Source organism: Rattus rattus, chromosome 4 (genome assembly GCF_011064425.1).
Source record: "Rattus rattus isolate New Zealand chromosome 4, Rrattus_CSIRO_v1, whole genome shotgun sequence".
NCBI lineage: Eukaryota > Metazoa > Chordata > Mammalia > Rodentia > Muridae > Rattus > Rattus rattus.
The window spans coordinates 153,450,667-153,474,644 of NC_046157.1; the positions used below are offsets into that span (position 1 = coordinate 153,450,667).

The 23,978-nt window shown below is 40.4% G+C and overlaps 1 protein-coding gene across 1 annotated transcript; it reads right to left on the reverse strand.

The window, feature by feature from the left end:
• Nucleotides 1–2,424: 2,424 nt before the first annotated feature.
• On the reverse strand, nucleotides 2,425–22,408 carry LOC116898549 (putative coiled-coil domain-containing protein 195). The gene is made up of 3 exons (XM_032899761.1): nucleotides 22,174–22,408; nucleotides 15,458–15,680; nucleotides 2,425–2,572 (listed from the first exon to the last, which is right to left on the reverse strand). Exons 1-3 carry the CDS (start codon nucleotides 22,406–22,408, stop codon nucleotides 2,425–2,427), a joined length of 606 nt encoding a protein of 201 aa, XP_032755652.1.
• Between the last annotated feature and the right edge of the window lie 1,570 nt (nucleotides 22,409–23,978).

A 23,978-nucleotide genomic window follows, 5' to 3' on the forward strand; every position in this document is an offset into this window, starting at 1 on the left:
AAAGAATAAAGCACATGTTATTTTATTATAAATATTGTCAATCAACAAGCCCCTTGGAAGACTCAATGATTGTCAAATAGCCCCAGATTAAATATTGTGAGCTTGCCAACCAAACCCATTCATTCAACATCTGGTATATGCAAGACACTATGCTAGTTGGAGTAGACGCCTTGAAGCGACAATGATTCAAAAAACCAACAACAACAACAACACCGATAACAAAACAACCAAAACCAATTCCTGCCAGTTGGCCATTAACAGTACTAGCAGTGACACTCACAGTGGCTCCTGAATGAAATCAGAAGCAATAGAGATGGCTTTCTGGAGCTGTAGTGATCATGGTGACTATGACAGCTATGGGTACATCCTCTTTCTTCCCTTGCTTGTCACTGTGGATATGCAAGCACAGTGATCCTGGACCGAGTGGCATTTGATTTCTGGGACTTTAGACCCTTCAGGATTGAGTGCCAGGGTTACTTAAGGAAGTCACCAAAATTAGCAGAGAGGGGATTTAAACTAGATGCTGGAGGAGGGATAATAGAAGAGCTGTCACCTAAGACCATTTTCAGGGATGTGACGCTTACAATCACATTGTCCCGTATGTGTGGGACTCACACTGCTTACCTGGTAACTCTTACTACTTCATTGTCTTCTGGGTCTTCTCTAGTGTTCCCAGCATGCTCCGTGCATGATTCTACTGGTCAGATAAAATTAAAAATCACCAGCTAGTCTTTTTCTCTCTTTATGTGATCTTTGTAAGAGAGCGCTCATTGTGTCCACTGAGAAAGGCTAGTAGGGTGCTATCATTTACATACAAGAAATATTGAAAACAATCCCTGCATGCTAAGTGATAAAATCCAGGAGCTCTGTCTAATTTGGATAATAAGAAAGATCACACAACAAAGCATGCAAAGTAAACAAAGGAAGGCGAGCCAGATGATAGCCTCTCTTCCCAGAGCTCTCGACAGGCATGCTCACACATTCATTCTTCTTAGGTTTGCCCTCGATGACATGTCAATGACTTTCTTTGCTACGGCAAACGCTAAATTTACATGACTTACTTTTTATTCTGAACGTTGTTTATATCTATAATTTTTGAAATGACCTTTCTCCACTAGAACAATACACAAAACAGAACAAAACAAAAACCAGCCAAACCTAAAACAAAATATCAACAGCAGTCAAAGAACCCAAACGTGGCTCTATTGAGATGGATTCCTTTCACACGAGCAATTTCTGTATATTTTTTAAAAGGCTACTCCTTACAAAGGTTCTGTATTTCATTCTCAGTTTCTCAAGGATAAGGCTAATATCACCCCAACATTCTTCATCACCACAATATTCCTCTCTTCTTTTCTTCGACTGTGGTCTTTCTTGCTGTGAGCCCTTGATAATGCAGCAAATTGAATGTAGCGAGAGGAAAGTCAAGCAAAAAGTCTCTGGCATTATCTTTAAATCCTTGTACAATTTAGCAAACAAGATTGCTTCAAAAGAAGCCTGGGAGATTGGTTTTGTTCTTAAGGCTGTATGGGCAGATTTGATGGTCTCCATTTAGTTAGTCAGTATAACTCTAGAGTAAATTAATGAATCCCAGAGGATGCTTATAGACAACATATAGCATGAGAGGGCATATTTTCTCTAAAAAAAACTATAAAATACGTTTGAGCATATGTGTGTGTGTGTGTGTTTATATGCACACACGTGTGCATGCATGTGGACATGTATTAGTGCACGCACGTTGAGTCCAAAGGTGTACGTCATGTGTCTTCCTCTAGTACACTCCATCTTTTTTTTTTTGAGGTAGGGTCTGTCACTGAACCCAGATATCACTGATTTAGCTGGCGTGGCCGGCCAAAGCCTCTGGGGATCTGCATGTGTTTGCTCTTCCCTAGCTTCAGGGTTCCAGACCTAAATCATCATGCCCAGCTTTTACATGAGTATCATGGGTCAGAACTCTGTTTCTCATGCTTGTATGGCAAGAACTTTATTGAACCATTCATATCCCTAGCTCCAAGAGAAAAGCTCCCATAATCGTAACAGTTCCTACATTGTTCAAAAGTTAAAGTGCAGAGTCTTTGCTCAGGACAAAACTAAGGTTGTAGCTGCTGTGTGTCTCTAGGAAACAAGAAAGAATCCACATCAATCTATAAGGCAAGGCACAGAGGAAACCACCCCATGTTAAGAGGAAGACATAGACTAACAAACATCAGATCAAAGCAAAGTGAAAACCTAGCAGGGCAGGCATCGCACATCTCTGACTTCCTGTGCACATCAACCAGTAAACGGATACTTTATCAGAGTGACTTTTTTCACCTCCAAAATCTGATTCCTTGGCCTACTCGATTTACCAGATTATTCAGTTAATTACCTGCCCCTTTCCTCAGGATTGCTCCAGGCCCAAATAGAGCAATAGAATGTCAAGCCTCACTGGTATAAAGTAGCCAGTGCGGGAACTAGGTTGGAAATGCCCTCAAGGGTGATAACAACTTCACACGAGGACTTTCCCTGTAGCTTGGCTGGTCTGTAATTGACAGTCAGTGTGGGAAGGAGGTCTTTTTCAAGAGGACTGCAACTGAGGAGAAAGGGCCAGGAGTTACTTGAAACTGTTAAAAGATACCTTGGGCTTTAAACAAAAGAAAAAAGTTCTCACTGTGTTATATTTTAAAAGTAGGCTTATCACATAATTTTTTAATGAAGAAGAGCTTTGGGACCATATCTGGCATCATTTGGCATCATTCATTGCTTAAATCTTTGTCAGTTGCTGAACAAAAGGCTGAAGTCGTCTTGTGCAGGATTTAAGCTGCAGAAAAGGATATTGGACCGTGAGACAGAAAATGAGGTTTGTGTGATGTAAACAGGGTTGTCCCTAATTCCCTGTGCAGGCTTGGATTCTGAATGCATTTCTACTTTCATTACCCTTGGAGGTAAAAACACATCCTGTTCCTAATGTTGCTTCTCTCAGGACAATTACCTCTTCAGCACTTCCTGGCAGTTGGATACTCTCAGTACTTTGCATAATTTAGCTCCTTAAATCTTTGAGAGGTAGAGAATGCTAGATTATCTTCATGTATCAGACCGAGGACCTGAGACTTAAAGAGACCTATTAATGATGCTTAAGATCTTACGGGAGTGGGGGGGGGTTGGGGATTTAGCTCAGTGGTAGAGCACTTGCCTAGCAAGCGCAAGGCCCTGGGTTCGGTCCCCAGCTCCGGGGGAAAAAAAAAGAAAAAAAAAAAGATCTTACGGATGGGTTAGAGAGGAGGCTGTCTGATTTCAGTCTTGTGTACCTTCCATTGTAAGACTGATGTAGGGCTGCTCTTAGGAACCTATCACCTTTACAATTTCAATGATTGTCTATCTGGAAGGTTGCCGTCAGGGGTAGGTGGAGAGGAGATGATGATGATTTAAGCCAAGGTCCCCATCTAGAGAGGCTGACATTAGCCCCTCAAAGGTGTGGCATGAGCAGTGAGGCTTCCAAGGGCATCCTAGTTCGTTTGATTTTGTGTTGAACCCAGGGTTGGAAGCCACATGCAGTTTCTGGGAGGGCTGAGACTTTCCCATCTAAGCTCCAAGTTTTGGGATGCTGTTTTTCTTGGAATAGCTTCTGGAAGATCAGCTTTTTAATGTTAAGGTTCTGGATTAGAGACCAAGCTGCAGTGTGACCCTAAAAATACCAGGAAAGCACTTGGGGAGCAAAAGCAGAGAGTGTTTGGGAAGACCTCTTGAATGATTGGGCTTAGAACAGGACAGAGTTGATGCCAGGGCGAGTTCCTGTTTCAAGAAGGAAAAAATGGGTAATGATGAACCAGCAGGGTGCCAAGGAGTAGTCCAGATGGGACCACAGCAGAGATTATGACAGAGATGACAGAAAAATAATCCTTTAGTTTGAGCAGATAACATAAAGCCACTCACTCAACAGCTAAGGTAATAGAATTAGAAAGGCTGCAACTGGCTTCCTTCGTGGACTTCCTTTCAACTGTTCTCCTTCAGCAGATTGGTTTTTTTCTAGCAGATTGTTGAATGGTCCAGTGATGGGAACGGAGACTGCTTTCCTCCTGAGCTGTCCATTTCTTCTCATAGTGCTCAGTGCTAAGTCTCTTATTGCAGTAGACGATGGGGCTAATTGGCTGTGATGGCTACTGTTACCTGTCAACTCGTCAGAATCAAAAGTATCAGGGAGATAAGCTCACCCAGGAGACATGCCTCCGGGGGATTATTTTACTGGGATTAATTGAGGTGGGAAGGCTCAGGCTAAAACCGAACAGTGGCGTTCACATTCACTGGGTTTAGGGTGCTGGACTGAATACAAAAAAGAAAGAGAGCTGAGTACAGGCACCCACTCCCTTTCCTTCTCAATAGCAGACGCAGTGTGATCCTCTGTTTCAAGCGTTTGTCTTTCTTTCACCATGGGTTCCTTGCCGTGTGGGACAGTGCTCGTAAGAACCGTGAGCCAGGTTAAACCTTTCTCCCTCAAGTTGCTCTTTCCATTTTATCACAGCCACAGGAAAATAAACTAAGGCGTTAGCCAAAATGTTATTTCAAAAATCAAGGGTGCTTCAGAGACCAGTGCTTTCATCTGAGTAGCTATCCTAGTCTGTAGCGGTTATGCCTAAACTGAACATCTTAAGGCCAAGGGAAACAAAAAGCTGGTGAGGGTTCAGGACTGCGTTATGCCTAAGATCGGAGATGCATGAGCGAAGCCGCGACTGCTCATCTTGTCTTTGAAGGAGAGTGGTGCTGTGTTTCTTGTGGTCTTAAGGCATAGATAGGTGTTTACATGGGTTTCAAAACTGGGAACCAATGTAGATGACGGCGTGTGTGTGTGTGTGTGTGTGTGTGTGTGTGTGTGTGTGTGTGTGTGTGCATCAGCAGTGAAGAAGAGGTTAATAATTTGACAGGGAGTTGAGGAGACACAGGAGGGGCGAGGGAGAGGTGCAAATGATATAAATACAGCCACTTGTGAATATGATTCTGGGAAGGTTTAAGTAACAAATAATTTTGAAATAATCAAGAAGAGGGAGGCGGGGGTCAGTTGAAGATGTGACTAGAAATCTGACTTCCACAAGGAGTCAGTCACCTTTTAGAAAATCCCGGACAACAGAAAGTTGCAGCTCAAATTTCCCAGGTACTTTTAGTAATTCCAAATGATTAAGCAGAAATAAGATACCTAGGAAACAGTCTTTCTTCTCTCTCCTTTTAGAAAAGGCTGTGGGAATCGCTGACTGTGGATATCTAGGGCATTAATGACAGACAGACACCGTAGGAAAAACCTCAATGGGTCTTTTCTTTATCCCTGCGTGATGATGAAGAGTGTTCTCTGACTATCGGTGTTTTCAAACACAGACTGAATGCATGGAGAATGTTTAATTGTTGAGCAGGCATGAAGAGTCAGTCTCCTTAGGAAGAACCTCATTGAAGCTGTTCACAGTGGTAGACAGCATGCAAGGGGTGTGTTCGGATACACTAACCGACCTTCACTGAATCCTTCCTTTTGTCTGCAGCTAAAATATTTTGAGGGAGAAGTCTCCCGAGGACGCTCTTTGTTCTTTATGCTCAGCCTAGCACTGTGGCCCTAGGAGAGGTCCGAATCTTTTTTTTTTTTTTTCCATGTTTCTTTTTTTCGGAGCTGGGGATCGAACTCAGGGCCTTGCGCTTGCTAGGCAAGCGCTCTACCACTGAGCTAAATCCCCAACCCCGGTCCGAATCTTTAGTACGGGTTGACACACTCACATATGCCAGGATTTGATGAGAGCTAAAGATATCTGGAAGTGTTCCTGTCAATCATCTTTCCTCCTTGAACAATGGCCTTAAACTGAGTAAGGCGAGTAGTAAGTCTATTTTTCCTAGATAGCATCGAGCAGGCCAGGATGGCCGTGACCTTCTGATGTACCTGCTTCTATCTCCCGAATTCTGGGATTAAGGCCGTGTGCTCTCGATGTCAGCTTTACGTGGTGCTGAAACTCTAGGGTCTGCACGTTAGTCAAGACAGTGCACCTCTCCAGCTTAGAAGTTTGAAAACAAGATCTGCTCACGTGTTACTGCCTTCTGTTTCTCTTTCGTGAGCCAAGTTTGGATGTGAATTAGACTATGATGTCACCGCTTCAGCTTCCCTGTTAGGTGCGATGTGGTTATGAATGCAGCTGCCTGACACAGCGTTGGCTGCGGGAGACCTGTCCACAAGAACAATGACTCTTTAGCTTTCTAGCAGACGGTGTTGCTCTTTCTTGCACGGCTGTGTGTTTTTACTTTTTTTTTTTATACCATATTTGTCCTCAAATATAATTTTGGTAAAAATCTCTGGGAAAGGGATTGAGGGTATTACAAGAGAAGGAAATGCCTTTGATGCCATTGGAAGAAACTGCTCTGGCCCTGGCCAATCGAGCAGCCAACCCAGCCATATCGGGACAAGGGGTTCTGGATGTGGAGGCTGCCTTGATTGTGCTCTGGGAAACTTTAGCCAACTCGTGATGATTAAGTTGTACTAGGAAACATTGAAGCAGGAAATGTTTTTGAGAAACCTAATGTTTTAGTAGTTATGAGAATTGAAGACCCCAAGGAAAAGGAAATGACGGGCCTGGGTCACTAAGGACAGGGACGTCCATAGAGAGTACAAGGACAAGACAGAGGAAGAAATAGATGGGTTTACTGGATTAGTGAGCAGTGGTGAGTTCATGAGGGGAGATCTCTAATAATAGAAAATTTGATCCAGAAATATTATCGGGGAAAATTGGAAGATATATGTATAGTAAAAAAGATAAAAGGATGAGTAGAAGGGTTTGGACCCTGGGAGGGGGCAGTGGATTAGTGAATTGACCTTCCTAGAAACATTGGAATATACTGATTTGACCCCCTGGCATTGCCTGCCTAAGGAAACGAGGGTACAAGTTTTAAGAGCTAGAAGTCAGGCTTGTGAAGGAGTCCTGGGGAAGCTGTGAGAGGAATTAGTATTGCATATGGAAAAGAGTTTGTACAGCACTGTAGAAATAGATATTTGGATGAGTTCAATAAATTGGAGGAAGAGATTCTGCAAATTTAGACAAGTTAAAAATATTGACATTACCCTGACCCGTTTAGCACCTTTCTTTTCTCTTGCCAATGCTGTAAACAGTTTATGCCCAGATGACCTGTGATTTGGAGGTTTTTCTGAGACTTAGAAGTTAATGTGTAACTTGCTTTAGCAGACACTGAACTGTGACTACGTGTGTACATTGTGCTTTTTGGTGACATAGGTTTATGAGGCTTTTCAGAGGAAAATGATGAAAAGGGTTTTGATTATATGCTATTGTCCAACATGGAGGTGTATAACTAATATAATACTGAGGTAAACTCAGACAGAGAGACAGAGAGACAGAGAAACAGACACTGCAAGTTGTTTCCAAGCACAACTTCAGAACAGCAGTGAGTCACCTGCCAGCTTGTACCTGCGTCATTCATTGCCTGAGACTCTGATTCACACTGATTCAATCCCCCAATTCTCAAGAACCCCTAAACGACTGAGGCTGGCCCTAGGCTCTTCACTCTCCAAGAAGACTTCTCCTACCACCCAACTTCTTCCCAACCCCAAATTCCTTATCCTCTTGGCATCCTCTAAGACAGCTTTCCCGATCCATTTTCTTCTTTTGGATCTATGCTTGGGAAATTGTGATTAACTCAGAGATTGAAATCTGGCCTCCTAGAGCTTAGATCTGGCTCCTGTGTTTATGAATCAGGAAATTGTGCATAAGTACCCAGATTTTAACACCTCTTGACAATGGGACCTAACGGCAATGCCATGTAACAAATGTGACTAAACATGGTCTGTTCTGGGTGGGGCCCGTTGGGTCTGCTCTCTAGTCCTCGTTCATCTCTGTACTTGTCTGTCCCTGGGAGGCATTTGATTTTCTGACTCACATGCAGATCACTGGGAGTCTGGTACACATGGCAACCGTAACATAACTCCCTTGCTGGAGCGTCACGAAATTTATTTCATGCTCACTTGTCATTCATTAAATATAAAACAGTATCAGAAATCTTAATTATTTGTACCGTAGTGAATCAGGGAACAGAAGGATTAATTCCAAAGTTTAGATTGCTGCTACATGTTTGTTTGTTTGGTCGCTTGCTTGCTTTTGCTGGGCAATATTAGACTCAATCATAGAACTGCCAGTTGGGTTTGGGGCGATGACTATGGACAGAATATCAGTCACACACTGGTCATTGAGGTTGACATGAGGGATAATTAGTCATTGCAACATTTCTAAGTATGATATAATGTGAGTGGTTGTTATGTATTACTTTCAGAAAGTCCCCAGTTTGAGCACTGATTTTTACTCTTGAAAAAAAATGAAAGCCAAAAAGTTTTAAATGTAAAATGCAGTGAGGGTAACTGCACCAACAAAAGCTTCTGGCGGCTCCGTCGTTAACAGCTTAGCTTCCACCCAGCGTGGCTTTATTTCTGGGTGAATGTGTTTTTATATCCCATCTGTATCTTTTCTCTCCAGTTGCAACCCTACCCAGTTCTCCAGTCTGCAGTGTTGTGGAGAATATTGTTATTCTTAAATGAAAGCGATAAAAGAAACATTTGATGCTGTTATGTTACGTTTAGGGCAGAGGTGGCTTTGGATGCCAGCATTTCTCTCTCTTCCAGCTGTCTATCTAGGACTCTTAGAAACCTCTTCAGAGGGTCAGCATGGATTCTTCCTACCTTTGCCTCGCAATCGCTTCTCCTTCAGCAGGAGGCTGGCATCGGAGAGTCCTGGGCCTTTTTATTTTGGATTTACCACAGCTCACGACAGTCATAGCTGTACACCAGAAACGGCCCTGGAATGCTCACTTAAAATGAAAACTTCCAGTCTTTCTGTTTTCTACCCACCCAGTAGCTCTGAGTCACGGCCTATGGGTCTGCATTTTTTAACACTGCCAATTATATATAAAAAAAATCTTTGTTTGAAAATAACACGAGTTTTATAAATAAAGTCATTATAAACAGGAGTGGGGAAGAGTGGACTGACTGAAAGCTCAGGAGTTGGGGTGAGGCCTTTGGATGGTAATGACTTGAGTTTCTTCTCTCTTCCTAATCGGCTGCAGTGGCTTTGCCTACGGTGGTTCTGCGTACATAGTGTATGCTATGGCTTTGTTTGTCTCACATCACAGTGACTTCGACTAGTACAGAACAAATCAAGGAGTGTCTGTCAGCATGACTGCCTTTGTGGTATTAACCCAATGGTTCTCAACCTTCCTAATGTTAATGCTGTGACCTTTTCAAACAGTTCCTCATGTCGTGGTGACTTCCAACCATGAAATTATTTCCTTGGGTTGCCAAGAGGGTCTCGACCCACAGGTTGAGAACCACTGCTTAACCAAAACAAGTTTTTCTAGGTTTGCTGCGATCTCCTCTGAAAGGGACCCAGGAGCGTTTCCAGATGCTACACAGTGCAATGCTGCACACTCGGTAGATACAAGTTCCAGTGTCACATGAGAAACATTGTACACGCACCTGCCCTTCAAATTCAGCTACAAGACAACACAATCACTCCTATTCCTTGGCCAATAAGTGCAGCAAGTGAATACCGAGTGAGGTTGTGTGTGTGTTACCGGACATCTTGGCAGAGTTCCTCCCAGGAAGATCACTGACACAGATCTGCCTGTGCCCATCTCCTGGGAATCTATTTATTTCACACACCCTTTTCTGCAATGAGGCTTGAAGGAGTCTGTGTTCTCATTTGTTGAGTTCTTCAGAGGATGTGAATTTTTGGGAACGGATGACCGATCCCTGGGTAACTGGAAACTGACTGTCTTTGTCTTCTCCCTACATGGAACAAATGAGGGAGAGAGAGAGAGAGAGAGATTGATTTTAGTGAACCTTGATGATATGTAATTTTTCTTTTTGTTCAGTCATTGAATACTGCCCACATTGTTGAAGTTTATATATCAAAATACTTATTTTCTTAGTTGCTTAATAATAATGTGCAAACATAGGTCACAACTGGCCTTTTAATTAATCCCTGTATATAGTGCTGATAAAAATGTGAAGATGTCAGATGAATATCGTGCCATGTCTCACAACCCTATAGTTTAAATATATCTGGCATATTTAACTATGGAAGCACATATTAAACTCCAGATCAATCTGCTTCCTTGATACCAAGATCACAGAATGGGCTTCCTGTGTGACTCCCAACAGGGACAAGGAGAAAGAATGACAGCCAGTGTCAGTTAAAGGACTGACTCCTTCATTTAGTTCATTTCTCCTCTTACCTCCAAAGTACTATGTAGGTTTCTGACCTTCCCCATGAGAAACTTCTCTTAAGACTCAGTAGAAAGAGCACGTTTGAAATGATTGTCCTTTCTTAGCCGTTCTCTTTTGTGGTAGATAAGGGTGTAGCTTCATAGAATGGCATTCCGTGGTCTGCATCTCAGAACACATCTGCACCTTCCCTTGGGAGGAAGGTGGACCGGTGCTTCCATGTGTTAGGATCAATAAAATAGTAGCAACCGCTGCCAGTTAATGACCCACTCGCTCAGCTATTTTCCTGCCCTCCACAAACACTGTGAGGTAACTGCTCTAACAACTCCCATTGCACCAAAGAATAGATTGTGGCTAATGATGTATTAATAACTCTTTCCAAGAACATGCTATCTGAAAGTGATGAGGCTAGGGTTTTATTCCAAAGGCTGACCTTCCTAAGCACATTGATGTGGAAAAGTACAGCTTATTTTTATTAGAATAGCTCCATTTTCCCCCAATCAACAAATTTAAGAAAAATTATCACATTCATTTACTGTGTATGTTTGTGTCTGTGTGTACATATGTATGCATGCGTGTGCCATGGGACATATGTGGAGGTCAGAGGACCTTATAGGACTCCACCTTATAGGACTCTGTGCTCTCCATCAACATTGTGGGGTTGGGGATGGACGTCGGATCATGAAGCTTGACAGTAAGTGCCTTTACCCACTGAGATAACTCGCTGGCCCTCCAATCAGCAAATTTAATATTTTATTAAATATTTATTTAATATTTATTTTTGCTTTTTTTTTGCAAATTGTTTATTTTGCATCTTTATTTTTGCTTTTTGTTGTCTCCCTGGATCCATTTTCTTAATTTTATAAACATCATGAAATTATTTAATCTTGAAACACCGGATGAAAAAATTGATTTCCATGTCAAAGCCAAAGCAAAGTTGAAATTGCAACCACAGTTCTCGAAAGCTCGCGTCTGTAGGAATGGTGACAAAAGAGTTCTGAAAAAGGACTACTTTCATGGTATAATGATGGGAACTATTACAACCAAATTAGGCTTAATGTCTGCTGTAATTTAAAATCCAGCTTCAAAAGAAGGGATTCTTCCCGTGTCTTTGTGAAACTATGAACGTTTCCAGGAGGTAAGCAAACCTTCCAAATCAGAGTAATGACATGCCGTTTACCCGTTAATTCCTGAGTGCATAAGACACAGAGTGATAAAGGACTATAATAAAAGATAGCAATTCCTAGTGAGTACTTCTCTGTCACTAGCAGTTTTTTGTGCCAATCCAGATGTTGGTTTTAAGCCAATGTTGACTTTTCCTCTTTTAATACAGTGCTGTACTTGGCTTGACCTTTTCTTTTCTTTCCTTTCCTTTCCTTTCCTTTCCTTTCCTTTCCTTTCCTTTCTTTCCTTTTCTTTTCCTTTCTTCCTTCCTTCCTTTCTTTCTTTCTTTCTTTCTTTCTTTCTTTCTTTCTTTCTTTCTTTCTTTCTTTCTTTTATTGGATTTTTAAATTTACATTTCAAATGCTACCCCCTTTCCCAGTTTCCCCTCCAGAAACCGGCTATCTCCCCCTGCTTCTCTGAGGGTACTCCTCACCCACCCACCCCCCTACTCCCTCCTACCTCTCCTCTCTGACATTCCACTACACTGGGGTACTGATGGCTCTATCTTTTAAAACTAACTTCTGAATTTAAACTGGACTCTGTTCTACAGAGTTTATTCACTGGCAGCTTGGAAGCTGGAAAACATTTTGTTTCAGAAAAAGAATACTTTGTAAACATTGGCTAGTTCCCCAAGCCTCATTTAAAAAACAGTATTGATTGAAATGGGGAAAAGTACTGTAATTCTCAGTCCTATGGTGCTTACTCAGTGCAAAAATTAAATATTCTCACAGCCACTATACAGTTTCAAAGTATATAGATACAAGTTAGCCATCAAAATTCAAAGAGCAGTCATTATGGAGTATGACAATAAACATTTTCCTTATGTATACTCCAAAGTATAAGATACACTTTTGTATCATTGCAAGCATATTTGATTTTTTTAAAATTACAAGTGTATTTAATAATGTACAAGCTGTATACTTTAACCTTTTATTATTTTTACAATGAATAATAGTCCACCAATTTTGCGAAAGCATCAAATGATATATGTATGGTATATTTATTTGTATTATTAAAAATCAATATCCCCACCTCTATCTTTCCTTCCTCTTCTCTGAAGATACATGAGTGCAGGAACTCAACTGTTTTGTGTGTACTTCCTGTTTCCCTATCCCGTGTTGGACTCATTAACAATCTCTCCTGTCTCCAACTGAGATGCACCCAGAACCCACATCCACGGCGACTATTCTTGGCCAGGAAATAATCATCCTTTGCCTAGGTTGCTTTATAGTCTTAAGCCTGGTCTCCTTATTTTGCTATCCTCTTGCAGCCTTTTCATAATAGGACTTCCTGCATAATAACTTTAAAAAAGAAAAAGAGTAGATTAAGCAAGAGAGTCCTTGGACGTGGCCATGAAACCACACTGAACTTCTTCCTTGTGGTTTGCTCAACGTGTTGCCTCTCCTTGAATGCATCTGGTTTGATCCTCCTAACTGGGGCTTTTGCACTTAGCAATTCTCAATACCCAGAGAGTTCTTAACTTTGCACTCCCTGACCCCCTTCTCCCCTCCCAGGTTTTGGCTTCAGTACCAAGTGTTTTAACCATGGTCGCTACTCTCACCCTTCACTTCTTTTTACTGCTTTATTTTCCTTTGTAGTAGTTAGTCTAATATATACTTTGTGCATCTTTTTTATTCATTGTTTATCACATCTGAAGAAACACACTCTGACAGGTATCTTTGACAGTTGTTTCTTGCTGTGTAGTACGACCCAGAATCCTTCCCTAAAGGGGATACCTCAGGAAACATTTGTTGAAGAATAGATGGTTAGATGGGTGGATGGATGGGTAGATGGGTGGATGAATGAATAGATGGATTGGTGGATGTAGTAAAAGTAAAGAACCATGGCTAGAAAGGATCAAAGTCATGATGACATTTACCTCTGGTGAGGATGGGGGACAGACACAAAAGACCGTCTTACAAAACCTTTTAGTACACTGGTGTTTATAATATCACAGAGGATCAGTATCTTGAAAGTTTTCAAGACATTTTTCAAAACTAGATTTTCAATAATTATGTATTATTGTATAGCATATCCCCAAAGTCCTTCTGTGATGGATCCCTTTGGCTCTCTGTCCTCATTTTCCCCCCTACTTTATCCCTTAATTGTGGTATCCCAGTCTTTAATGTCCTCTTTTTTCGTCCTATGAGGTATAACGTTTCCACTTTTCTTTTTCTGACCCAACCCAACCATCTCTATGACTCAGGGTAACTCTTGGTTGAGGGGAACTTTGTCCAAGTGACACACCATTTCATCCTGTCTTTTGAAATCTGAATCAAAGTGCCTCAGTCTCTACACCCCCCACACAGTGGAAAGTCTGTCCCCTCCAAAAATCTAGAAGAGTTCTTTCAGGCCTGTGGTTATTCCTTGATTTGATTTCTAGCCACTACCAAACCCGATGACTCACATCTTCTCTCAACAATACGGATTTTCCTCTTTTCTTTGCTGTGATAAGCCAATCATGAAGCCCACACTCCCTTTTCTTTATTTTTCCACTTGACTCACACAAGGCAGATGCATGGAGACGTTGCCAGTCAGAGCTTCCCTGAGGGTGGGCGGAAGAGTAGAGGGAAGAAGCTGTACTCCTGTATGCAGCCTTTCTAGTAGACATTCTTTCTCTGAAGGGGCCCTTGGCCCTACCCAGGCAGTGACTGTGCGCTGTGTCTCATCTTCAAAACCCTATTAGTTACTATTTACAGCTAAGACCCAAACACCTAACAGAAACAACCCCAGGGGTAAAATAAACACATTTAGTTCACTGTATCAGAGGGTTCAAGGATATAGTTCGTTGTTCAGTGTTGGTGGGCTGTCAGGTTCGAAGGAAACTACACTCTCAGGATTCTAGAGCCTTCTTCTGTTCCACCAAAGGGACAGTTCCTTATCACTGTCAGAAGGGAAAAATGACTATCTGTGGTAACTATTAGCATACCAAAGTGTGCCTACTGGCCACCAGGCTTCCTCAGAACCACAAGTGCCTTCTCACTCTGCCCTGTCTTAAACTTCTCTAGCCCCAGGCTTTCCTTCTCTGGCTTCTCATTCCCTTATACCATGCCAGCTATACACCTCTTGTTTATCTTCTTTTCTTCATCCCTTCTCTCTTGCTTCTCTCTCTTGCTCCTCTCTTTGTCTTCCTTTCCTGCTTACAACCCCCTCTTCCTTTTCTCTCATGGCCCAGTCCAGTCTTCTGGCCATGTTCAGTCTAACACTTTCTCTTTCTGCTCTGGACTCTTCCTCTGTCTGTACCCTCCCTCATATCTACAATAAAACCCTTTCCCTCAACCATATCTGGGAGTAGTCATGTTCTCAGATACATTTACATGGTCAGGACATCTTGGTGGCAGGGGAGTGTGCCAGGGGACAGATATTTACATCACAGCAGACAAATGGAAGAGAACTTATAGGAAGAGACTAGGAATTGATTCTGGTGACTCACTTCCTCCAGCGAGGTTCCATCTCCTAGTTTCCACAACCTCTCTAAATACTGCTACAATCTGGGATACCCTATATGTACAATACATGGGACTGTGGGGAAAGAGTTCATATTAAATATTGACTCATGTATTTTGGAGCACTCTCCCTTGTCTCTTGCACCTTTGAGTCTATACCTAATAGTCCATTATATTAATTTCCCCTCAAATCCATTGAAGACATTTGCTTCCATGAGAAGCTTGCTTTCTCTGAAAGAAACTGTGTGTTTAGCTCCTAAATTAGTTATTCTTTTCCTTGAGACATACTACTGAGTGGTCAGATTTCCTGTGTGTCACTTTCATCATCCAATGACTTCTTGTGCTGAGTCTTCTGTTGTTAGTACCTGGTTCAGAGTATGAATAATGTTTGGAGAAGGACTAAAGACTGAATTCTCTGCTTATTACAGAATCTGTTGGAAAGAGCCATTTGACCCCATTAAAAATTGTTCTTTTGATTCCCTAGGTGGACATCAATGGGATGGAAATTATTTTTACCCTTCGGCTTTGTTTCCTCCAGTGGATACATCCTGGCTATCTAGAAGGATGCTTGGTGACCTCTCAGTAGGTGTCTATAAATTAACCTCAGGCACAGAAAGCATACCTGCAAACAAAATTGTCATCAGAAAAAGCTCTCTGGCTGGAGCTATGGCTGCCACACGCGTCTGCTGCCAACCTCTTTTCTTCACTGTCTTGCTTCCTAGTTGAAGAACAGGCCAATGACGTTCCATTATTTGGAAGTCTGTTTTTAGCTTCCCAGGGGTCATTGGCTGCATAGGAGTGAACTGATGGAGAAATGGCATAGCGTCTGACAATCATGACATTGCCTGTACAGGAAGCACAAAAATTGAGTTAAAAAACAGTCGACCCATAAGGACCTTCACAAATGAAAAAAAAATTGTGTTGATGATACTTTGTTGATGTTGAAAAAAGACATCTGTTTTCTGACTTATCTTATAACTGTTAGTTGGTCACAGCCACATGCTGGGCACCTTTTCACTTAGGGTAATAAACATTAAAGCCATTTCACCTGCATGGAGCCTGTAGTATATGGCTTATGTAGAAAATGCACCATAAGTAAGAAATGCACGGTGCAATTCAGATAATAATAGATTCTAGGAAGATAAAGCTAATGAAATCAATAGGTAGATACATATGGAAGAGGAGATTAGTTCATTTAATCGTGTGGTCAGAGAAAACTCTTCACAAACATAGAATTAGTTCACAATAGATTATTGTAGATTTTATGCTTAAATGGAAGATCGTGAGGAGCCCAAATGTTTCACAAAGTAATAATGAAAATACAGAAATGTTGAGTGCTCTAATTTGCTCTGTACACATAATATATTACATATATACACATATATTGATCTATTAAGATATACTCCACACATATGTACAATTATTATGTACCAATAAAAACTGAAAATGTGTTTCATGAGATTCAAATAATAATAATATTGACAATAATAAACATTGTCTCTGGGGTTGGGGATTTAGCTCAGTGGTAGGGCGCTTGCCAAGGAAGCGCAAGGCCCTGGGTTTGGGCCCCAGCTCCGAAAAAAAAAAAAAAAAAAAAAAAAAAAAAACCATTGTCTCTGTAAAACTGTATAAAACTTATCATAGTATACTCCACATGTACACGGTTAAATTGTAAGTATCAATTTTTAATATAATATGAATAGAAACTCAGAAGGCCTCCTTACTGCGGAGTCCAGAAGAGTAGGTTCATCCACTGTCTTTGGTCACCTGGATGGTCACAGGAATTCAGCTGGTGATTGCTAACTGGACTGTACTTGCTTGACTAGGCTTCATTTGGTCATCATGAGACAGCCCATTGAGAGATAAGAACAAGACAACATAGTAGAAAGCAAAAGTGCTTTCTATGGACAATTCAGTGTTTCTTCCTGATGGCTTTAGTTCCTGAGGGCTCGCAGTTCAATTTCTGTCCATCAATGTCTTGCAATACATTTCCTAGAAGAAAACGAAATCTTCCTTTCTTTTTAAAATTAAGAACTTCGGTTCACAAAACTTTTTTTAAGGGAGTCTTGATTTCTCTGAGTCCTTCTTAATGCTGTGACTTGAGGGTGATCATTTGACCTCTGCTTAGACATTGGTTGTCACCTATGAACACTTATGAGGACAATGTTGGCCTTATGGGTTGATTTTCATTTTTCCAAGGACCTTTCTGCTCACTAAATCTTCATGTTGCTTGCTATAACTTTGTTATTAGCCAGCACAGAGATGTACTAAAAGCTATGCAATGTGTTGAGATTGCCAGAACCACATGCTTGATTTAAATTTGTCACCTGTCATTGCAGGATGAACACAAAGTTTCTGTACCATTGGGGAAAAAAAAGGGCAGGAGGTTGTCCTGGCTTCGCATAGTTTAGAAGATGCATTTTTAGGCAAGGGTTTGGGACAGATTTGTGCAAATTTATCTGAAGTGATTAACTGAAAACGCTATTTGTATATTATCTTTAAGCCCTTCCACGGGTTGTAGTGTATACTATCTGCAATTATGTAACAACCGGTGTTTGAAAAGTGACAAACACAAAACTTTATGTTTAAAAGAAATAGGTAGCAAACTGTCTATCCAACCTGAGTCCTAGGGTACCCAGCAGGGGGAGACTATGTTGACAATAGCAATGTTAAATTTGTTTTATTGGAGATCTCTGCTTAAATGTGGAACTGATTACCAAGTAAACTCTTTGCTCATCTCCCTGGGTCACGTACTATTCTTTTCTTTCTTATCAACACAAGGGAGGAAATATTCAACATAATATTACAGGACCATTAGTTCAATTCCAAAATCCCTGCCAAGCACAGTTTCCTTGCCAGTCAAGGATATGAGCAGATGGAAAAGGCCCAGTGTTGGGAGTTCTCTGAAATGAGAGATTTTCTTTTATCTTCTCTTGCAAAATTTAACACCCGTAATAGTCTCGAGGCGAGATTGCACAGGGTAAGAAGCACAGGGGAGCATTCTGTAAAGTCATGGCTAGATTTTATATCTACCAAAAACTATGCAAATGCAGATGTTTCTACAAACATGGTTTTATCGAAGGAGGCTCATTCTCATTAGGCACTCTGTATTCTCTCTCTCTCTCTCTCTCCATACATATATATGTATATATATGTATATATATATATATATATATATATATATATAAAATCAGCCAACAAGTGTACCCCAGAGCTATAGCTCAGTTCTTGGCCTTGGGCAATTAAGGGGGAAGCTAAGTCTGCTCGTAGAATGTCTCCTTTGTCTTCTCACTGTATCCATCACAGAACATCTGGAAGAACTTGTGGCTCCAAATGATTTGCTTGCAGGTCCTCTGAGTAGATTCTTTTCCTGACGAGAGGCACATATCTGTCTCATGTCATCTAGTTTTGTATAATTCTGTTTTCGAAGAGATTGAGCATGTTGCTTTCTTCAATGTTCTGGGTTTTACATTCATGACTGTAAAGTAGGGGAATTTTTTTTTTTTTTTAAACGGGATGCACTTCAAAATTCCCATGCAGTAGATTTTTAGGATTCGATTGCAGGTTCAAATTTCAAATGATGTGGGCAGTATATTACTGAAACCTCTAATGAAGTGTGTCTGTAAGTCAAGTAACAATATTTTCTTACTTGACATAGCTAATATTTTTTGATAAGCATAACTGAAAAATTCACATTGATCTTGCTTGTGATGTTTTATTATGTATGTATATTTATATATTTCAGAGCCTATGAGATAAGGAATAACCTATTTTTACATTATAGATGAGACAATCGCACATTAGCAGATTGTCACATTCATAGAACCAAGAATTCTACTGTTGGAAAAATTTTGAAATATGTCAGCAAGTTGCTGATATTTTTTTCTAATTTGCGTATGTATATATGTATATATGTGTGTTTGTGTGTCTATGTGTGTCTGTATGTTTGTGTATGTACATGTGTGTATGCATGTATATGTGTGTGCATGTGTATTTGTGTGTGCACCTGTGTATATGTGTGTATGTATGTGTGTTTTTGTGTATATGTATGTGTGTACATGCATGTATATTTAGGGGTGTGTGTGTGTGTATGTGTGTGTGTGTGTGTGTGTGTGTGTGTGTGTATACAGTGTATGTGGAGGCCAAAGGATGATCTTGGATATTGTTCCTCAGATGTTGTCCACCCTTCATTCCTTCATTCCTTCCTTCCTTCCTTTCTTCTACTGCAGACAGTATCCTTAGCTGTCTGGAACGCACCAAGTGAGCTAGGCTTGCTGAGCAACGAGCCGCACAGCTCCACCTGTCACTGACGCTCTAGGGCTCTCTCCAGTGCATGCCATCCGTCACCTGAAGCTCAGACTCAGGTCTCAGGCATGCAAGGCAAGCACTTTACAATGGGATTTTCTCTCAAGCCCTGATATTTTGAAACAATTGTGTACTCGCTGTTTAAAATAATGAGTTTCATTATGAGATTTTAATAGGTTCATATGTGTTGAATTCAACTTGTTTATTACTCTCAGCTGTTCTCACATATATCCTCTTCTTCTGCTAAAATGGTCTCCCCTCTCTTTTCATATCACATAAATAATTTTTTAAAGTCTAGAGTCCACGTATTATAGAAAAGACTTTGTATTTGTTTTTCTGAGTCTGGCTAATTTCACCTAGAATGATGATCTCTAGTTCCATTCATTTCCTGAAAATGACACAATTTTATTTATTTTTATTATAGAAAAGTCAATTTATTTCTATGGCAGATGATATTATTCTCTTCTTAAAAGACCATACATATTTCACCAGAAAACTTAGATTTGATAAAAATCATTTAGTTGGAGATTAGGATACAATCACAGATTTTTTATGTGCGGGTATTGTTGGATTAGTTTTTCTTCCTTCCTTCCTTTTATTTACTCCTGAAAAACCATATTACATAAGAAGACAAATATTACTTGAAATGTTTTCTTTTTTGAGGTTAGGTATAATTACATCATTTGCCCCATCCCTACCCAAACCCTCCTCATATCCCCCTAAGTAAAATGTAAAATTCATATTTTTTTGTTGAGTGCTGTTGCATATGTGTGTGTATTTATATATATGTATATATATTGGTATTATATATATATATGTAGTATATAATAATATCAAGGAATAATACACATTCCTTGATAGATAGCTACAAACTGCTCGTTTGTATACTTTCGCTGTTACCTGGATATATGTATTCCGAGGTGATCATTGGGTGACAAATACAATTTGAAAACTTCCCACTGGATCCCCAAGCACAGCTTTACATTACATTGCATGTATGTGTTTTGTTGTGACAATTACAAAAGGTTTTTAATTTTTCATGACATCTATTTTAGCTAGCCCTTCTCAAACTTAATATACCATTCTAACTGGAAGTTATTGTTTCCAGGCTGAAGAAGTGTGATTCCAACTGTGTGCTTAGGCCTTACGGATGTTCTAATATCTTCCAAGCTTAATAGTATTCGTATCCCGAGAGTATTAAGGATACTACTTTGAGTGGCACAGCACTTATTTTAGAATAAGGTACTGAGATGTTAAGGCCCGAATTGCTCCATTATTTGAATATGCAATATACAGAGGAGCTTTGAGGACGTACTATCTATCTTTAAAGTGAGTCTGCAGCTTGCGATGGCAAGTGGTGGAGTATCTACAGCTAGCACTGGGCAGTGCTCAGAGACATTTTGTTGTTGTTGCTTTGAGACAGGCTCTCACCCTGTAACCCAGCCTAGCTTTGAACTTACTCCATAGCCTAGGCTAGGTGCTAACTTGCAATTCTCCCGCTTTAGTCTCCCACACACTGGGGCTACTAACAATGCCATCATAACTAGCTCAAGACAACTTGATGGTTGCAACTGGGGTTGGACAGATCCGTGCTACAGCAACTGTTGCTATGGAGTACAGAAGATGCCGCACATCATACGACATCCAGACTGACTGACCTCCACAATGAAGAATTATTCAGAACAAATTGTCACCATTGTAAGGAATTAGAAACCCTTTAGTAAGGATATATTATAAATAGCCGTATCTTTTCTTCCTGTTTTAAAATAAGGAGGTCTAATATTATAGGCTATTCTTTTATAGTTTGCTTAGATAATCAGTAGACAGAGTTATGCAGATCCAGACAGAAATGTATTTGCAGCTTTGAAATGCTTTGTGTCATTACTAGAAAGAAACATGTCTAATAAGACGCACCAGCCAATGGGACATGTTCCACTGTCAAACTGTTCACAACCACTAATTGGTAGTGCCTAAAGCTTTTGATGGATGGTATTAAGAGCTATGAGTAGTTAATTACGTATATCAATTTTATTTGAATATCCTGTTGTAGGCAAGCACTGAGAACTGAAATGTAGAACATGTTTCTTACTGTTGATTCCAACTTTTTAAGCAATTATTGAACCAAATATCTGTGGTGAAAATGGGATTTTTGATATTTAAAATATGCTAAAAATTGACCTTGCATCTTGAGGTATTCCATATATATGTATTTATATATATGTATATAAATTGATATATATTGATATATCAATAAATCAATATATATATATATCACTGCAAGTATATATCACAACATGTATAAATATACGTATATACTGATTTGTGTGTAATGTATGCTCACAGTGGACAGAGAAACTCTGCAGAAAGACAAGAGATAGTACCTGTGGTTTGTTGCATACTGCCAGGCCCTACTTATTATTGCAAACAGTTGTCATCAGCACAGAGGCAGAAACTACAGTACTTCCGGACAGAGGCAGGTACTACAATACTTCCGGGCAGAGGTAGGTACTACAGTACTTCCAGACAGAGGCAGGTACTACAGTACTTCCAAGTGGATAAGATTTAAGGAATTTAATAAGGAGCTCAGAGTCAAGTGGATGAGTAACACATCTCCTAGAACCATATTTGTCTGATTTTGAACCATATGCTAACTCACTTAAAAAGTTATTCGAGCTTAGTAAGTGAGCACACCAGTCAGCATGCACATCCATTGTTCTGCATTGCAGAATTTTTATAGTTCAAATAAAAGTGTGGAAACTGTTCTGAATGTGACGGATTTTTACCCCTCCGTTCCTATCTCTCCTAGTACACTCAGAAGTCGTTTTATTGTTACAACATATACCTTGAAGAACCTAAAGGAAATTTTGACTAGGGACGCAAAGTTCATCTACTAGGAGGAAAAGAGTGAAACCCATGACCAAGAACACTGCAAATACCAAATGATGATGTTATTGGAGTAGCCCAACAAACCAGTCATTTGGGAGAGGCTTGAAAAGGTGAACGTTGCCCAGAAGAACCACATATGTTCGGTACCTTGGTATTCCTGCACAGCTGGTGCAGAATTCATGGGACGATCACCAGGCAGGCTCCCTGAAGACTGGCCACACACTGCTTCTTCCCTTTCACCTTCTGATTCTCTCCCTGAGCTAGATGTTGTCTGACTAATTGAAGTCAGCTTCACACGGAGGGCATGGTTCTCTTTCTCCAGTCTGTTGATTTCTGCCCACATTTCTTGGATAACCCGCCTGAGGTGGATGCTAGCTTCCATTGCCGGTTTTCACAGACCAACTTTTTCTCATGAGCCAAATACACAGTCTACTCATCGGGCAGGATCATTCCGCCCTTAAGTAGTATATGCCACTTGAACAATGGAGCTCTTGTCTCTCTTTACCGTCTTTCAGCACCTAGGCTAGACTGTCCAGGGAAGGAGAGGACTTCCATCACTTATTTATCTTGGGTTTTGTTTTCCAGAACAGTACTTTTCTATCTTTCATTTCATGTCAATCAGCAGACATAGAATACCGTTTGTGTCTGAGTGAAGAGAATATTCCAAAAATTCCCACTAAAGGGCAGGGTTTCTTGTTTCCATCATTAATTCACCACCAGGTTGGCCATTCAATCTTTCCTGTTGTCGCATCCAGGATCAAATATTCACACGACCACCAACTGTTATATGGAAACTGATGCACAAATAATTCCTTTCTTTGTAAAATATGCCGCAGTTCTGTATTTTGGGATAAATTACTAATTTCGACACATATTGATTAAGAAAATCTGATGTTAGCTACAAGGTGGCATACAAACGATCAGGGTATTATTGAAATGTGTTATTGGTAAGCATTCATAGATCCCTCAAGATAAGCAGGCTTCGATCCACACAGATACGCTTTGCCGTTATTGGATTCTGTGATGTTTTCTTGGCAAGGGTTTCCTAGGGAGATTTTGGAATGTGAGATGGCCCAGGGTGAACATTAATCTTGAATGAGAAATGCATAAGGCACCTACTTTCATTACCTATCTCAAGAGGTTTGTTGTGGGAAATGAAAAGTACAATCCTAAAGAGCACACGCTCTGATGGCCGTCTTTGGAAATTCAGCAAACGTTTAAACTTAAAATGAGTTTTACCACAGGGTGAAATGGACTAGAAAACTTAGCTTCTCCTTCCTGTGTTTGTTAACACTTTCTGCCCATCCTAACAGACAGACGTTCACTGACTGACCCCATGCTATAAGTAGGGATGAATGGACCAAGTTTTATTACTCTATTCGACAAATAAATTTGCTTCTTAATACTATTCATTTATTTATCACCAGTACCGGGGATCGAACCTGGGACTTTGGGCTTGGTTGAAAACACATTCTACTAATGGAGAAACAGTCCCAGCCAACATTTTTTAATATGGTCAGAGTTTATTAAAAACTTAATCTATAAAGATAAGTAGGTTAGAGGGTGGAGAGATGGCTTAGGGGTTTAGAGCACTGACTGCTCTTCCAGAGGTCCTGAGTTCAATTCCCAGCAACAACATGGTGGATCACAATCATCTGTAATGGGATCTGATGCCTCTTCTGACATGCAAATGTACATACAATTATAGCACTCATATACGTTAAGTAAATAAATATTTAAAAAATAAGTAGTTATTCTGATATGTAAATTCTATTTTAATGTGAATGAATTCTCAGCAAATATTTATGTATAAGGCTCCCTAGAGAGTACAAAAGTGGATGACGGAAATAGACCATAAAGTGAGATGGGAATTAATGGTGGCTTTGTCTAACACTGGATGGTCAGATCTGTTTCTTAGTTTGTTTGTCATGGACCCCACCTTTCAGTACTTC